Genomic DNA, 17,958 nt, shown 5'->3' on the forward strand with positions numbered 1-17,958 from the left:
AAAAAAAAAAAAAAAAAAAAAAAAAAAACTTACCGAGGCAGTGGTGCCGCCAATCCAGGCCGACAGGACACCAGAGCCCGGGGCAAAGATGTCGACGAGGGCGCCGTAGTTGGAGTAGGAGGCCTTGGCGTCGGCGCTGGTGGTGGCGCCGACGGTGCAGGCGGAGGGCTCGCTGGCGGGCGAGAAGCTGGCGGCGTTGGCGTTGGAGTTGCCGGCGGCGACGGCCAGGAAGTGGCCGGCCGAGGTGATGGCGCGGGCGGCGTTGTTGACGGCGGTGCTGGTGCTGCCGCCGAGCGACATGTTGACGACGACGCCGTTGGGGCACGACCGCGTGCGCGCGTCCGTCACGACAAAGTTCATGCCGCTGATGACGCCCGAGTTGGTGCCCGAGCCCGACGCGTTGAGCACCTTGACGCCCAGGAGCGTGGTGCGCTTGGCCACGCCGTACTGCGTGCCGCCGATCGTGCCCGCCACGTGCGTGCCGTGGCCGTTGCCGTCCGTGTTGGAGCTGTCGACAAAGTTGGCGATCTGGGACGCGCGGCCGCCAAAGTCCTGTATATATGGAGATCGTGTCAGTGAAAGAAAAAAAAAAATCATTCACTCGGACGGGAGCAGCAGGCTCCAATAGGCCACACTTACGCTGTGGGCGGCGTACAGGCCAGTGTCGATAATGTACGCGCAGGTACCAACACCGGCGCTGTCGTCGTAGCGGTACGTGGTTCCACCCCTGGAGGTGGATGAGATGCGCGCAAGACCCCAGGGGGCGCCCGTCTGCGAGACGATGGCGTTGATGGAGACCTCGGCGTCCTCCTCGATGAAGTCGACCTAATTGGGTCTGGTGTTAGCTTTCTTTTTTTTTTTTTTTTTTTCCTGTGCAGCCACACAAGAGAGACCCAACAACCCCCTAGACAAACAACTAACCTCAGGGGCGTCCTGCAGAGCCTGGAGCTCCTCGCTGCTCAGCTTGGCGGCGAAACCGTTGAACTCGTCCTGCTTCCACTCGGCAGTCTTCTCGACGGTCGACATGATGGCGCTCTGGATGCGGAACTCGTCGGCCGACTCATTCTTCAGGACCACGATGTAGGCGCCCGGGATGGGGGTTCCGCTGCGGGCCTTGATGAGGGGAGCGGCCGAGGCCAGGGTGAAGAGCGACAGGACGGCGAAGGAACGCATGGTGGGCGAACTTTTTCTGTTTCGTCTTGAAAGACTGATGTTGTTTTTGTTTTGTTTTGTTTTTTGCAGACAAAGTGAATTGATGCAAATGCAAAGCTGAGGAATGATCCCGTAGAGTAGGAGCAGAAGGAAGGCTTGGAGGGCTGAGCTGGACTGGACTAGAAGTCTTGGGCCTGGCTTGACGGATATTAAAATTTTGATCAAGACGGACGGGATGTCGTGGCCCTATTTATCATGACCCGGACACGATCTTGATATGCCCAGTTCCAAACGACAACAACATGATGCCGGCCCAGGCACGAGCGCCCTTTACTTCCTGGCATCTTGATCACCTTCCCGAGAGGGATGCGGATCCGCTTCAGTTGCCCACGATATGCACCATCTGGTTGCGTCCTTCCCGACAGGACATAGACCCGACGCATATGGGGAAGGAAGATGGATAGTGCCGGGGGGGTGAAGGGTGTGTGCTCCTTCAACGACAAGCGTCAGAGGCGGGTGTGATGTCGTGATGCCGTGGCGGATAGGTCCACCCGAGATCATTATTGGCTGGAGGTGCCGGACAAGGGGGGGTTTGAGATGCCCGAGGAGAACCCCCTGGCCATGTCTTTGCTATACAGGTGAGGTCCTCATCTAGCCAATATCATTATTGCCCCCGCTTGAGGTGTTGCTGCTGCTTCTCGCCGCTATCAATCATGTCATTAAAATGCCATATGTTGGCTCTGCCGTCTGCGGATTTCCAAGCGGTGAGCAAGGATCAAGGCCGGCGAATAGCAAAGGCGGCTCATCTGATATAAGCTTGGTCATGGATCTACAAGTCTCACAGGAGCAGAGTGTCAAGACAGCTGACAGGATGGATGAGGGTGGCCCCCTCAAAAAAAAAAAAGGGGGGGGGGAAAGGATGTCGTCGATCAGGGTTTCTGGCATATAATCCTCTTGCTCGTCGACGGCACGAGCCATTCAGGTGTCGGTAGCCGCCTGGTTATGGTGGGCAGCAGGCCCGCAACGCTCCCTCACGAGAGCATCTTGGCAATAAAAGACGTCAAGGCCGGCAGGTAGGTCTCATTATTTTGTTTTCGACTCAGATGTGGTTGTAGGTAGTACTACCATCCCACGTATCTGTGATGAAAGAAGAAGGTCCTTTTTCATGTCCAAGGATTACAGTACATCTGGTTGCAGCGCAGGCGAGCGAATGCCACGTCGGCGAAAACAGAAAAGAAAAGCGAAGCTCAAGAGAGGCTTTTTTTTTTTCTTTTAAGGTAGAGGGAGGTCGGAAAATGATGTGTGGGGGCAGACAGAAAGATGGTCATTGACAGCGGTCGGTGTGCTTGTCTTTTGATCGTTGGGCGGCTCTGGTTGGGCCCTACAGGGGCTCGCGTGAGATTGCGGTTAAATGAGCAGGTTGTACAGAATCATCGTGTTGCCTGTGAAGGAAGTGGCTGTGGCGAACTCCTGGACTAGGAGCTCTATGCACACAGAGTTACATAGCATAATGCTCCATGTACATAGTATAGTATAGCCTCCTAGTGGGCTGCCTTGACGATAAACAAAGTTGCCAGCCGGAGGTTTGTACCGTAGTACTCTGCGCCGTAGTTGGCAAGTTGTGTAGGCACGCAATCAGTTTGCGTTTGTTGAAGTGGGTAATAAAAGATGCATATATAGGCCGGGATTATTTCTTATCGTGGGAATCTGGACTACGACCGTCCTCGACGTGCAGAGCAATAACAAAAAGTCGCCGGGCAATGCGGGCACAAAAACGCCACAGAACATGCATTAGCCCCCCAATGATGGTCCATTCAACGAAATAAAATCCCTCTCTCTCATCTGTCTCTCGCTTTCTCTCCTTGCCCAACCACTGCACATTTGCGTAATCCTACGTCAGCAATGAACAATAATTGATTGGGGATTTTAATGGCAAGCAACAAAGATGACTGTTGCTTGGCATTTCACTCCAAGTTAACATGTCCTTCCCCATCCGGTATAGCACCACATGGTGCATGTCTCAAGTGTGCCCACCAATTCCTATGAGGAGCTCTGCTCTGTACTGCAGTTGTTTCGCACTGCCATACATAAATAACTACTGACAGGCGGCAAAACGAGGCGGCCCCGCAAGACGGCCCCGCAATCTTGGGCTAGTCTAGCATGTGCTCTGTGCCGCAGATACTAGACTGGGTATAGACTTGGACCTGTACTACTGTAGTCTAGACTAGCAGGGCATGGTTCATCTGTTATCTACCGGCTTTTGAAAGGAGCCTTGGATCAACAAGTCCCGTCTCAGGGATTATGAGCCCTGCGATTTCCAAATGCCCATCCAATCAGCCCCAATCTAGAACACGGATGATAAAGATGCAGACAGGCACACGTCGGCGGGGGTCCCTTGGCGGATCGATCAGGAAACACGACCGGAAAGCCAGCTACGGAAGCTGCCGTCGGCTGCTTTTTTTTTTTCATGTCCAATTTTTTTGAGTTTTGTATTTTTATAACCTTTTGTAGATTAATTTCAAAACAGGAAAGAAGAAGAAACAAAATTATTGTGGAAAAGTCCGACGCCGTCATCAATCCGGTCCATGGTCCATTTTCAAGCATTGAACCAACAAACGAACGCACTGTCGATCGTCAACCCTTATCTCGCCCCGAATGTGATGAATTGCACCAATCTCAGGACGACAAGAGGAAAAAATCTCGGACCCTACATGTGTGCACAACCAATGAAGATACCACCTTGAAATATGTCTTGGTATTTTAGATTTCTGGAAGGTTTCTCCGACAACCAAGAAAAAGAAAAACCTAATAGATAAGCTACAAGGGCATGTACCTCGTCCCCTATGATATGCAAGGCAGCTTCTGGGCGGCGCTGATGTCTTTGATTCGCGGAACCATATCAGCTTCTCCCCTACGGCCCAGGCTGCAAAAAAAAAAAACAAAGACATGCGTCAAATATTGAAGCACGTGAGGAGAGCCAAGCAAAATACGTGCCATGCTTTGCCTATTGCGTATTTTGCACATTGGGGGTTTGGGTCTCTAGACTTGGTGCCTGGATGTTCCCTGGGAGCAAAATCCCGTGGACACTGACCCCCTTTTGAAGTTTTGATATCGCAACAACTGCAGCATCAGTCGCCAGGAAAGGAAGGTTTGTGAGTTCATGCCACGAAAAGCCAAGAGCCAAGATTCATAGACGTACGTTCTTTAGATGCAGAGACAGAAAAAAAAAAAAAAAAAAAAAAAAAAAAAAAGAAACATGTGGTCAAAATCGCAAATGCCGTGCATCCCTAGACCCGCCCTGAATATCATGACAATCAGCCCATTCTTCATCCCCGATATTTCACTGTCAAGGAGGGTCAAATCGGGCACAAGCCCATCGCATCTTCGGTGACGGCCACACCCTCAAAGCTCAGATAAACCACGCGGGGTGTGCCTCCAAGGGGAAGGTTGAGTGATGTCGACTTGGATGGAAATCTTGGCGAGCGAGAGGGAGTTGCAGCTTGCAGTAGGACCTTCCCCTGACGGTCTCTGATCTCTATCTCGTCTGCGGTAGCGAACTTGGCCGCTGGATAATGGCCAGGGCAGGGCAGGTAATGATGATGGTCCCTCCGCACTGGTGACCCTGGCTGCTTTCTCTCATCTCTCCCTGCATCATACCAAGGACCTGTCAGACAAGTTCTTTCAAATGCCTACGAGAAGTACTCCTGCCCCAGGAACTGTCAGTCCTCTATAGTTTTGTGAACCCCGGATCACTTATTCTCACAGACGACTAGTCCTGGTGCATTTTTACTAGTCTTTCATCTATACGTCTCTCAGACATGATGTCTTGTCAAGACGTCAAACGTTGTCGTACAATCGACGACAAGTGATATATCACCACAATCTTATCACAGCAGTCCAGAAAGACACAGCCTCCATCAACTGCCCGGCAGCACTCTGCGAGCCTAACCTTAACGGAAAGCCCCGTCATCACACCATACCGCGGAATGGAGGGCTTCACTCGGGAGCAGCCCGCCGTGCAGTAGCAGCATGAACGAAAAACCTTTTTTTATTTCTCCTCGCCGTCCATCGAGTAAGCTTCCAGCCTACTATCTGCAAGGGGCAGATACAAAAACAGAACAAAAAGGAGACTTGCAGTCGTCGGTTGCGCACCGGGCGACTCGCATAATGATCAACCAGATCTAGCAGTAATGACAACAAAAAAAACGGGCCGTGCCGCTTTTGGGTCGTTTCAGATTGACAAAGACCAAGAACCGCCCCGAGAACCTGGAAAGAAATGCATCAAACGGAAAAAGAGTGCGGACACACCCAAAACGACACTGTTCCTGCGTCGGGTAGGGCAGGCTACAGCGGGTAAATGTGGCTGATCGTCGGGGAATGCCCAGCATTTTTTATATTGTATGGCAAGAGAGAGAGAGGGAGAGAAAAGAAAAACGGAACCGGGGCTTCCGGGTGAATGCTTGACTCTTGTTTCTGATTTGCTGACGACTCTGGAATAGCTGCGCTCGCTCGGGGAGGTTTATAGTGACATTGCCATCGGAGAAGTTTGAATTTCGTGAAATCAACACGTTGGCAGAGCTAGAGATTATTTCAAAGAAATGGCACTTTGCAAGTCACCAAAAGCGTACAAGTTACATTTCATGGCATGGGAACTGCAGACTTGTTGCTTCTCAAAGTCTCTAACGACAAAGACTGGGCCTGCAACTCTGCATAGTAAATAGACATATGTTTCTTTTGTAATCTTTTTTTTTTTTTTTTTTTTTTTTTTTTAAATTTTGACACGCTTTTCGACGCCTTGCCATGCCTGATTCCATACCTCATGCAGAATGCAGTAGGAAACAGAAACAGGCCACTGTGTACCATGATTTGATTCTCCGTTGGTTGAAATCAATACAAGTTACCTGAACAACCGAAAGCCAAATATTGCACTGCAGGACCTCTAGCTGGATCATTTTGGTTTCAAGCCACTCATCCGAGAACAGAAACATAGCGACACAGTCTCATTATCTCCAAGTCTAAGCACTAGGCAGTTTTTTTTTTTCGGATAGGCGCGGCAGCTTATCAGGGACCCTGTGGCCCGTCGCCCACTTGCATAACTGAGAAAAAGTCCCTGCAGAGGTGTTTATCTCTTCAGCCGGATTATATAATACTTTAGGTATCCGACCGCGCAGGCAGTGAGCCTGACCTGATCTCTGGTGATTGGGAGGCACGTCAGAAACCGTATCGATGACCTAATCGCTGCACCTTGCTGATATGGCAGGCCTGGGACTATCGAAGCCTTTGTTTGTAGCGACTATTGTCGAAAAGGTTTGCAAGTCTAGACTAGAGTAGACTAGTCTACATCAGACCAGAGCAGTAATCAACTTTATCCAGCTTATCGATTTGACCCGACAATCTGAGATTTTGAGCCCGGCGTGGCAGCTGTCTCGGACTGGCAGGGGTGTGCATGCCCGGCTTTACGAAAGCCATCTAACGGCATACCAGACAATAATATTATATGAGATGCCAGCCATGTCGAGAATCGTGCATGGGCAGAGGGGGTAAAATCCTGTGGATTTTTCTTCTTCTGGTATTCATGGTTGGGGTCCCATAGCTTCGTCGGCGTTTTTAATTGAGGGTTTTTAAGCTGACACGTTTCCGGATGACGATATCAATTAATAAGATCCTGGAGATCTAGATGTAAATGTGTTTAAATAGCACTTTGAAAGCCATGCTGGCTGAGGATCAAAAGCTTGTTTAAACTTTTTTTTTATTTCCTCTTTCTCTTTCATCCTCCCAAATAACCGTCGCCGTCTACCCGAGAAATGTACATGTACAACATTGCGATTTATCGTGGAAATTTTTTTTTTTTGACTCGACAAGAAAACGCATGACCAAAAACGTGACCGTCAAAGCAAAGCTGATATTTCGAGAGGGCCACTCGTCTCGCGTCCACGATTGCCCGACTCGGCCTCGGCAAGCTTTCCTCAAGCCGAGTTCGGGGTATCCGGCGGATGGTACCCTAACCATGCTGCCCGACTCGTTGGAGGGGCCCCTGTTACCGAGCTGTGGGGTGGGGCCAGGGGCCCTGCGGGAGGAAAGAAAAGAAACCGGCTGACCGCTTTGTGTGGGTGCAAGAGTAGACCTTGTCGCTGCCGACTTGTGCATGTCATAAACAACGGCTTTTAATCGGTCGATACTATACTATGTTTTTGATCTCGCATGTTGATAGTTTGATATAGATTTTTTTTGATGCGCTGGTTTCCTGTTATCGTCGGGATAATTGGAAATTGAAAAAAGCTTGTTGCTAGAGCCAAACTTAGAATCGTACTTGTTGTACCGGGGCAGAACGCGGTCGCGTCCAGGATTTGCTGGTCCCAGATTCAAGCTGCTTGGATCATGCTCTGGGCACAAGGCTTACTTTTTTTTTGTACTCTTGCTCGCAAGTGCATCGGAGTTGATTGCCGTTGGTCTCCTCCTGACTGGCTCACGAAATGAACTAACATAACTCCTCACGAGACTGGTCATTTTCCCCACGCAAGGTTCCCCAACCATGTCTCGTCGGTACTGCAAGCGGCCTGTTGCAGAATTTCCCCCGCATGTTACCCCGGCTTTGTGGGGGGGGGAAAATGGATCTGCCATCCCGTCATTCAGCACAATTGTTGCTGGTAATGGCCAGGTTTTTTTTAATGTTTTTCCCCCTCCCGAAAGCATATTGCGTGGCTTTATTTCTTTTTATTTTTTTTTTATTTTTCTGGCGATCGGTCTTGGGGAAAAAAAAAGAGAGATTGGATCCAGATTATCCGATGGGCCATTGGGTAATAAAACCCCCAATCAGCCTCCTCCTCGACTCGTTCCGCAATGTCGCACCAACGATACCCTCATTTTCTTTATTTATTTTTTTTCGCCCAAGATGGAGGGTAGCGAGGTCAACAAGGCGCCCAGCGCTCAACACGAAGAACAAGATGCCTCGATCAGCAAGAATCGGCCGGTCAGCAGAGGTGCCGATACCGCGGCGCAGATGATTGGCGGTCGTCAGGTTGTGGTGACCGATGAAGATGTTAGTGTGCTAGCAATGAATTTTGTTGTTGATGAAATACGAAAAAAAAAAAAAAAAAAAAAAAAAAAAAAAAAACGTCAAGTACACAAAAAACCAAGCAACTCCTGATACTAACAAAAAATAAATAATTCACCGCTCGCGCATTAGAACAAACGCATCCGCAGATTGACCGACAAGAGGATCCTGACGATCCTCATCTGGATTTACTTCCTCCAGATCCTGGACAAGAGCGTGCTCGGGTACGGGGCCATCTTTGGGATGCGCGAGGACTGCAACCTGACGGGCGACCAGTACTCGCTGGTGTCGTCCATCTCGGCCATCGTGCAGCTGGCGTGGCAGCCGTTCTCGTCGTGGCTGATCGTCAAGGTGCCGCACCGGATCCTGATGCCGTCGCTCGTGTTCGGCTGGGGCGTGGCGCAGACGTTCATGGCGCTGTGCCACGACTACCACGGGCTCATGGCCACGCGGGCGCTGCTGGGGCTGTTCGAGGCCGGCTGCCTCCCGCTCTTCTCCATCATCACCAGCCAGTGGTACCGGCGCGCGGAGCAGCCGATGCGGGTGGCGTGCTGGTACGGCACCAACGGGCTCTCGACCATGTTCGCGGCGGCCGTGTCGTACGGCCTGGGCCAGATCAGCGGCAGCATCCACAGCTGGCAGATCCTCTTCATCTTCGTCGGGCTCATGACGGTGGTGTCGGCGCCCGTGTGCTTCTGGTTCCTCGACAACGACATCCCGTCGGCGCGGTTCCTGGACGACGAGGACAAGCTCAAGGCCATCGAGCGCCTGCGCGCCAACCAGACCGGCACCGGCAGCCGCGAGTTCAAGATGTCGCACGTCTGGGAGGCGCTGACCGAGCCCAAGACGTGGCTCTTCTTCGGCCTGGCCATGTGCGTCAACACCACGGCGGCCGTCACCAACACCTTTGGCCCCATCGTGGTCGCCGGCTTCGGCTTCGACAAGTACCGCGCGTCGCTGCTCAACATCCCCTTTGGCGCCGTGCAGCTGCTCGTCATCTTCCCGTCGTCCTGGGCCGCCCACCGCTACCGCGTCAAGTCCTTCTTCCTGGCCCTCATCATGCTGCCCGTGCTGGCGGGGTCCATCATGCTGTACGTGCTGGACCGCGGCACCGTCGCCCCGCTGCTGACGGCCTACTACTTCCTCGCCTTCGTCTTCGGCGGCAACCCGCTGATCGTGTCGTGGATGATCTCCAACACGGGCGGCACCACCAAGAAGTCGGTCATCATGTCGCTGTACAACGCCGGCAGCTCCGCCGGCAACATCATCGGGCCCTTGCTGTTCAACCAGGTCGACGCCCCTTACTACCACTCGGGCCTGACCAAAGTCATGGGCATCACGTGCGCCCTCGTCGCCGTCATCGGCCTCCAGACCGCCAACCTCGTCTTCCTGAACAAGCTGCAGGAGAAGAGGAGGGTCGCCAACGGCAAGCCGAGGAAGATCAAGGACCTGTCCATGCAGCACCACTACTCGCACGCCGCCGAGGCCGAGCAGCAGGAGGAGGAGGAGGAGGAGGCTGGCGGCGGCGGCGGCGGCGGCGAGAACCACGTCAGGCTCGGCGAGAATGCCTTTATGGATCTGACCGACAGGCAGAACGACGAGTTTGTGTACGTGTACTAGACCCGATGAGCGCAGTTTTGTGTCATGAGCGTTTGCTCGCTCATGGGTGGAGGTTTTGCTCTTTTGAAGGGGGAGTGCTACTTTTAGACGTTCATAACAGCCAACGATGTTGAAAAAAAATTATGTATTGCTTAATATGGAAGAAAAATGGGCTGGGATAGCAAAAGGAGGCTGAATGTTTTGGTAGAAACAATAACAAAAAAAAAAAAAAAAGAAAAAAAAAACATCATGACAAAGGAGATTCTAGCCAGCATCAACGGATATACACACAAGAAAATAGAACATGACAAAAGAAAACATGACAAATTAAAACATGACAAATCAAACCACCACCACCACCACCACCACAAACCCCCCTAACCCCTCACAGCTCCAACACCTCACCAGGCCTCCCGACCAACTCCTCCACGCAGGCCGCAACCTCAGCCAAGACCTCGACGGCCTGGTCCCTCCAGGCCTCAAACGTGACGATCTCGACGGTCAGCGTCCTGCCGCCGTCGGCCACGAACGCCTGGCACTTCCACTCGCGCAGCGGCTCCTGGTGCGGGTAGATGGTCTCGGTGGTGGCGCCGAGGCCGCGGAAGCCGAGGTCCTCGACGTGCTCGACGTCCTGGTGCACGACCGTGTCGAACCAGTCCACCTTGTCCCGTCCGCTCTGCGCCCAGCCGGGGCGGCAACACAGCTCCGCGATCTCGGACAGGGCCATGCCCTCGTGCGCCGACGAGGCCGCGTGCTGCTCCTGCACCGCCTCCAGCAGGTCCGTGCCGGTCGTGACGCCCGGGACGAGCCGGGCCCGGAACGGAATGTACTGCCAGCAGGGGCCGACGACGTTCTCGGCGCACGGGAAGCCCGTGCCGCGGCCCGAGACCACCTCGCCAAACAGCACGTCCGTCAACCCGCGGCGGCGTGCGAGGCAGAGCGCCCAGGCGGCCGTCGGGATCGTGGCGACCGTGATCCCGGGCGCGGTCGTGGCCGCGGCCGAGATGTCGATGGTGTGGTCGACGGCAAAGTGCCTGCGGCCCGAGGCGGGCACCTGCGCCATGGGGCCGAGGTCCGGCCGCAGCACCGTCGGTGGCGCCGAGCCCGCGAGCAGCTCCCTCCAGTACTCGACGCTGGTCGGGTTCGCGGTGCGGAGGGTGTGGTGCACAAAGCTCGAGAAGGGGATCGTCTCGGCGACGGGCGCCTTGCCCGTGTACAGGGCTTCCAGCTGGCGGAGGATGAGCGGCAGGCAGATCTCGTCGTACTGGGCGTGCGAGATGCGCAGCACGAGGGCGCCCGGTGCGCTCGACCCGCTGGGCTGCGACCTGACGAGGTACCACTTGACGAATGCAGCGCCTTCGGGGATGTCGCCTTCTATGTCGAGGTTGCACAGTTCGTGGGTGAACTTTTGCACGTCGGTGCCTTCGGCCGCGTCGTGGTGGTCGAACTCGGCAACCATGTCATCGACGACCACGCCGTAGCAGACGTTGTTCTGCGCAGTTGCAAACACGGTACGGAGGATCTCGTTCCTCTGCACCACCTCCTGACACACCTGCTGCAACCGTGGCACGTCGAGCCCGCGATGGTCGTCAAAGTACATGGCTTCATAGCGCATCGAGAAGCGAGGAACCTGCGTGCTGCCGGTGACGGCAACCGTCTGGAGCGGGCGCGTCGGGTACACATCAGAGACCTTCCATGGCTTGGCAAGCTTGGGCTTGATCTCGTGGTCAATGAAGGCGTCGACGTCGGCGACATCCTCCAGAAGAGAAAAGGGGGTGGCGGCAGGTCCACTTGTGCTGGATGCTTCTCCCTGGGGCTCGTTTGCGGCCGTGCTGACGATATCCTCGGCGATCTCTGCCATGGCGGCAAGCGTCTTGGTCTTGAAGATCTGCGCCACCGAGATCTTGAAGCCAGCAGGCCGCGCCTCCGAAGCAAGCTTCATAGCACCGATGGAGTCGCCACCGAGCTTGAAAAAGCTGTCGTCGGCCCCGATCCCTGCAGCGTCAAGATACAGTATCTGCGCCCAGAGGTGACGCAGGCGCATCTCTTTGTCCGAGAGCAGCTCGGATCCGTTTTGAACCCTGCTTGATCTCTCCTCGACCTTGGTCGGCTGAGGCGGCAGGACCCTCTCGCCCTTGCGGCCCATGTGGACCAGTTTGCCTTGATGATCAAACTTGGCTAGCTGGCCAGTGGCGTGCAGATGGACCACCCCCTCGCCGTCGGGGCGGGTTACCCGGCCGTGCCAGCTCGGCACGTCGACGGCAGGGAGGCTCAGGGCAGCATCGGGACTGTCGACCACAATCTCGCCCACAGCGCCGCGCGGGACGAGAACCTGGTTCGTATCGGGATCGACCAGCCAGATCCCGTCCAGCTCGGCACCGACGTCGACAGACCCGACAGCGTCCCGACCGAGCCGATGCAGCTCGGACAGCGTCTCGGCAGTGGGCTCGACCGCCGTGACGGACTGCAAAACATCACCGACCTTGACGGTCTCGTCGACCAGGCCCTCGCAGAGCAGGGCCGTGACGTCCCTGAGCATCTGCAACACGCTCTCCATCGTCGACACGTGCACCGTGTGCGAGTCGAAACTGGCCATGACGTGGTATCCGTCGGCAGCCAGGGCGCACACCAACATGAGCGCGTACGTGTTGAACTTGAGCGCCTCCTTGGCCGCCTCGGCGTCGTTGGCCGGCACGAGCCTGCTGGCCGGATACCTGGGGTCGAAGGCGTCCTCGGCGCCCGCGGGGTGCAGGACCAGGCCGGTGCGCAGCTCGCACGCCTCCATGGCGTCGGGGCTGACGCGGCGAATGTGCTGCAGGCCGGTGTGCTCAAAGGGGATCTGGCTGACGGTCTGATGTTGGATGCGCGCCAGGAAGTCGGTGACGCGCGATTGCTTGTCGACGGCGACCCGGATCGGGACCGTGGTTATCATGGGGCCCTCGATGAGGTCGGCAGCGGCGACGGGGGCGTTGCGGCCAGTCAGGGTCTCGCCAAAGACCATGTCGTTGTGGCCGGCGTACGTTGACGCAACGAGGGCCCAGGCGCCGCGGACAATGGTCGCTGTCGTGGTTGCCGAGGCGCTGCTCCTGGGCGGCGTGGGCACAGATATTTCCAACAGGGAGTCCGCCTGGGTGGTGTAACCCTCGTGCGGCAGCGCTGGGAACTGGACCGCCGTGGCTCCCTCCAGCTGCTGGCGCCAATAAGCCTCGCAGGCACTCTGCTCGACCTCGGTGAGGAACCGGATGAAGTGCTTAAACTCGGCAGGCCTCTCGGTGGAAAGGCCATCGTAGGCCCTGTTGACCCGCTCAATCACCAAAGGCATCGCCCAGCCATCATACAGCGCATGATGCATGGTCAAGACAAAGTCGACCTGGTCAGCGCTCTGAACCAGACCGTACCGCACAAGCGGCTTGCCCAAGTCCATGGACTCTTGCCGGTCTGCCTCCAGATACGCCTCGACCGTCGAGCCCGATCGCCACTCGATCGGCTCCCGGACGACCACCTGCTGAAGACCACGCCCGGGGACCTGGATGATACGGGTCCTGAGGATGGCAGAGTCCCTGGCAGCCGTCTCGAAGGCATCTTGCAGTCTTCGTGCTTCGGTCATGTCTGCGAGCCGGAGCACACGTTGAGCAACGTACGAGTCCGGAAACTTGGCCGACAGAGCCATGAGACCCTCCTGTAGAGGAGTGCAAGGGTAGACATCCTCGACCTCGGACTCTTTGATGCCGCAGTATTTGCTTGCGGCTCGTCTCGCCTCTTCGGCGGTCCACGTCTTTTCGATCAGCGAGAAAGGGGGGATGTCGTGAGGCTCGGAGCTCACCAGGCTCCTCCCATCGACGACCGCAACGGCAGCCATGTCCATAAGCGTATGGTTGTTAAAGACTTGGGCCACAGTGAGGGCGATGCCGTCGGCCCTCGCAGCCGAGACGAGCTTCATCGCCCTCAACGAATCTCCACCGATCCCAAAGAAGCTGTCCTGCAGACCAATCTCGACATCCGTCTTGAGTATCCTCGCCCAGAGCGACCCGAGGGTCCGCTCCAGGTCGTTCAGGGGCCGCGAGGGCTTGGGTGCCAGCAGTCTCAGCTTTGCAATCTGCTCGCGCGTCATGGAGCTGCCCAGCGCCTTGAGCTTTTTTCTGTCGATCTTTGCCGAAGCAAGCACCGGCATCTGCTGGAGCGGAATGTACGCGGCGGGGACCATGTAGCGTGGGAGTTCCTCGCCGAGCAGGTTGTCCATGTTGGCCATTATGGCGGCGAGCTCGGGGCTGAACTTGACGACCTCGTCGATGCCGACCTTGTCGTTCTTGATCTTCTTCTTGGTCTTGGCCCCGTTGACGATCGGCTGCTCGTCCACGAAGACGACCAGCGTCGGCTCCGCGCCGCTCGGACGGACGACTTCGGCTGCGATCTTGACGCAGGGCGGGAGGTTCTTGCGGAGGTGGTACTCGATCTCGGACAGCTCGATCCGCTGCCCGCGCAGCTTGACCTGCTGGTCCTTCCTCCCGACGAACACAATGTAGCCGTTGGCGTCGTACTTTACGAGGTCGCCGGTCTTGTACAGCAGACCCCGGCGACCTTTGGACCCGGCATGTCCCTTGGGCAGCCAAACGGGGTCTCTGATGAAGACCTCGGCCGTCTTTTCCGGCTGGCCGAGGTAGCCGAGGCCCACGACCGGGCCCTCGATCAGCAGTTCGCCGACGGAGCCTACCGGCATGAGCCGGTTGTGGTCGTCGGGGTGGACGATCCAAGTGACGCCGCCCTTGCCCTTCCCGATGGTCGTGTTCTCGGCAGAGACCTCGTGGTTGATGGTGCAGCCTACCGTGCACTCGGACGGTCCGTACGCGATGACGACCTTGGTCAGCCGACTCCAGGCCGCCGCATCACCGGCGCTGACCGCCTCGCCCCCCAAGCCCAGGACGTCGAGCGAGCGCATGACCCTCTCCGGATCTTCCAGCACGCGGGCCACGCTGGGCGTCATGTGAGCCATGTTGGCGCCGCTTGCCAGGATGGCCGCGCCGAGGTTGTCGACCCGGCCGGCCTCACTCGGCACGCAGACGGTGCCTCCCTGCATCAGCGTGCACAGCATGCAGTCGATGCTGACGTCGAACGCGTAGCTGGCAAACTCAAAGACGCGGCTGCTCTCGCAGTAGCCCACCGCCTCCGCCCGCGGTATGGCGCCAGACACAAAGTTGGCGTGGCTGCAAATGACCCCCTTGGGCACTCCCGTGCTGCCCGAGGTGAAAATGATGTACATGGGGCTGTCGGGCGGCACCACCGGGAGGAACCCCACCGAGGCCCCGACCCCCCAGCCGGCGTGTTCCAGCGTCGTGTCGTCCGACGCCACGAGAACCACGGCGGGCTTTTGTCGTCCGGACTTGTCCTCGGCGTTGGCATCTTGGGCGATGCGGGACGCCAGGTCGGCCTGCAGCTGGGAGCAGACGACCGCCTTGGCACGCGTTTGCGATGCGATGGTCCTGAGTCTCGCCTCTGGCTGTGCGGGGTCGGTCAAGACGAACGCGGCTCCGGACTTGAGAACTCCAAGCAGTGCCGGAGTGGTCCAGCGGGACTTTTCAAACACGAGCATGACAACGTCTCCGACCCTCACGCCAGCCCGCGTGCGCAGCTGGCGGGCTATCGTGTTACTCAGGCACTCGAGTTCGCGATATGTAAGCTCGCCATCCCATGCCTGTACTGCAACTTTATCTGGAGTCATGATGCTTCGTTCCGAGACGAGGTCGTGTATGCATCGATCAACCTTTGGTGGCATGGACGCATTCCAGAACCAGATCTGGTTCAGGTCTTCGTTGGAGGGACCAATGAGGTCCCAGACTAGACGAGCAGCACCGGGTTGACCGTCAATAGATGTGCCTGGTGTGGACATGATAACTTGTGAGAGTATGGCTGTTAGGTATCTTGTAAAGGCCTGCAGCCCCCTTCCGGCCCACCAGCGTGTGATTTCCGAATTTTTCCATTCGATCGAGATGACGAGTTGCTCGGCAGACGTTTGAAGTTTGATACAAACATTAAACTGCAGTTTTCAGTGCAAAAAAAAAAAAAAAAAAAAAAAAAAAAAAAAAAAAAAGTAGTAAAAAGTCAGCACACGTAAAGGCATAACCTCAAGCCAAGACAGGATCTGCTCAGCGTAAGAAGCTGGACCAGGGCCACTCACAGGAATTTGAGGAACTCCACCGTTTCTAGTATCTGACTGCGCCACATCGGAAAAATAAACAGTGCTGTTGGGTCCGACTCTTTCATCTGATCTGTAAATGGTATCTGCAACGAGACGCTCTGCTTCCTTGTGGGCCTCTTCGATGGTTGCACTGGGTGTAACCGTAAATCTGGCAACTTGAGCCGTGAATTCCTGGGCTCTGTCCCCGTTTGACCGCGTCGTCTGCAAGCCATGGTGGGACGTCCAATCATCGACGTAACGACCAAATCTCAGGGCCTCGACGCCATCTTCCTCGCCGGAGCGGGCCACGAGGAGCCGCCACGCCAGCAGCGCGGCGCTGATGGGTATGTCTGCCGGGTCGCAATAAGTGAGGAGCCCATCGTGCGTCCTCGTGTACAGCGTTGTCGATATCACTGATGTGCCGGCGGGACTGCTGCTACCTTTTGGTCCATGTGTCTGGAATCCGCGAGATGCAGAGTCCGAACGTCCATTCCGGAGCGCGTCCGGGTCCTGGGGTGTGAGCTGCAGCATTTGGGTATATGTATGCGGCAAAACGGGTCAAGGTTACAGAAGCTTATGGACGCCAAAATGGTCTTTGGTGTGGGAGCCCGTATATATTGTGATGACGGTGCAGCAATAATGCAGCTATGCATGGAAGGGCAAAATCGGTCAAAAGGTGCATGCAAGAAAGAGAGGGAAAAAAAAAGAAAGAAGGAAAACATCCAGACAAGGGCGGCGAACAGAATAAAACGGCTCAGAGCCTATCAGGCAAGATTATCATATTTGCCGGGGGAACGGCACATATATATCCCTCGTATACATGTGACAGACACGAAGGGTGCCCTGAAGAGTGCCATACTAAGGGGTACTCGTAACTACGAACTGCCAAACAAAGACAACCCTCGGCCTGGGCATCAGCAGACGCTACTGTGGTAGTGTGGGATAGAGGTGGGCACTTGCCCCTACTCGGTCAGGGCTGGAAGGTTGCAAATATCCATTGCTAGCAAACAAGTCTGGATCATCTGGGTCGAGTGGAGTGCATAGGCGATGCATCGCACCTGTCACCAAGACCGGTACCGGCGACGCCATGATCCAGGGGTTTAAGGTATCCAGACCTTTTTCAATGCAGTTTGGGCATTTTCTGATCAACCATTAATATGTCCAAGATTAGATCATGCCAGGATGCAAAGAGCAGAAAGGGGGCTTTGTCCTGTACTGGTGTTATTTTGGTAACCTTGGGTGGACACGGAAAATTAAAAAGGTTATGATCCTATTATTCTAGCTGTAGTAAACATGCATGAGATCGCTCGAACCATTTATGCCCTCAAAGTGGGTAAGATGTGGATAGTAATGTAAAGGTGAATCCGTGGTATGACGAAAGAAATAGCAAGATCGGCAAGTGGGCAGTACAAGAGACTGCAGAGGTGCAAAGATACGCAGATCATCGACCGGGCTGACTGGTAAATTCCGCGCAAGGCCGGTACGCAGAGCTCCGAGGTTGCAACTCTAGATAGCGCGGCGCATCTCAGTTTGGTTTTGGTTTTTGTTTTTTTTTTCATTTATCCTTTTGGTGGACGTTGAACGATGCATGGTGCGCCAGCCAGAAAACCAGAAAACACAGAATACGGGGGGCAAATAGAACGACATCATTTTCATGCAGGAGAGGGAGGGTGTAGGAGTGGGGTTTTTCTTATGGCGTCTTCCCATTCGACACTGCAATCCACGGGATTCAGGGCAACTGCGAAAGGGATCAGTGGGTAGAATCGGAAAGAAAATTTCGAGGCTCCTGAGCATTTAAACGGAGTGACGGCGTTAGCTCCGTTTTTGGCAGCCAGGAGGTGTGGATTTTGACCGGCGTCGATGGAAGGCAAGTGTGTGCCAAGTCGCCGTCGTGGTCCCCCCACCGGCGGCTCCAAGCTGCTTGCGATGCATGATCGGCAATTGTCTGTCCTGGGTTGTATAGGGGATGGTCTTTTTTTTT

General features: G+C 55.4%; 5 protein-coding genes across 5 annotated transcripts in view; 3 read left to right on the forward strand and 2 right to left on the reverse strand.

The window, feature by feature from the left end:
* Positions 1-1,173, reverse strand: part of PpBr36_00630 (uncharacterized protein) — a gene marked incomplete at both ends in the record, with an annotated part of 1,432 nt that extends 259 nt beyond the window's left edge. The window contains 3 exons of the mRNA XM_029887821.1: positions 34-552; positions 640-825; positions 922-1,173. Of these exons, the coding sequence (XP_029751578.1) occupies positions 34-552; positions 640-825; positions 922-1,173 (957 nt within the window). The remainder of the gene's footprint in view (positions 1-33; positions 553-639; positions 826-921) is intronic.
* Positions 1,174-8,044: 6,871 nt separating this feature from the next.
* PpBr36_00631 (uncharacterized protein) lies at positions 8,045-9,826 on the forward strand (the record flags this gene model as incomplete). The annotated part of the gene is made up of 2 exons (XM_029887822.1): positions 8,045-8,191; positions 8,339-9,826. 2 exons carry the CDS (start codon positions 8,045-8,047, stop codon positions 9,824-9,826), a joined length of 1,635 nt encoding a protein of 544 aa, XP_029751577.1.
* A 147-nt stretch (positions 9,827-9,973) lies between these two features.
* Positions 9,974-11,894, forward strand: PpBr36_00632 (uncharacterized protein; the record flags this gene model as incomplete). Its single annotated transcript, XM_029887823.1, has 2 exons — positions 9,974-10,009; positions 10,197-11,894. 2 exons carry the CDS (start codon positions 9,974-9,976, stop codon positions 11,892-11,894), a joined length of 1,734 nt encoding a protein of 577 aa, XP_029751580.1.
* On the reverse strand, positions 10,191-16,508 carry PpBr36_00633 (uncharacterized protein; the record flags this gene model as incomplete). Its single annotated transcript, XM_029887824.1, has 2 exons — positions 10,191-15,836; positions 15,978-16,508. The coding sequence occupies 2 exons, from the start codon at positions 16,506-16,508 to the stop codon at positions 10,191-10,193; spliced, it is 6,177 nt and encodes a 2,058-aa protein (XP_029751579.1).
* On the forward strand, positions 12,006-15,641 carry PpBr36_00634 (uncharacterized protein; the record flags this gene model as incomplete). The annotated part of the gene is made up of 3 exons (XM_029887825.1): positions 12,006-12,821; positions 12,924-13,442; positions 13,491-15,641. 3 exons carry the CDS (start codon positions 12,006-12,008, stop codon positions 15,639-15,641), a joined length of 3,486 nt encoding a protein of 1,161 aa, XP_029751582.1.
* Positions 16,509-17,958: the final 1,450 nt, after the last annotated feature.

This window comes from Pyricularia pennisetigena, chromosome 2 (genome assembly GCF_004337985.1).
Source record: "Pyricularia pennisetigena strain Br36 chromosome 2, whole genome shotgun sequence".
Lineage (NCBI taxonomy): Eukaryota > Fungi > Ascomycota > Sordariomycetes > Magnaporthales > Pyriculariaceae > Pyricularia > Pyricularia pennisetigena.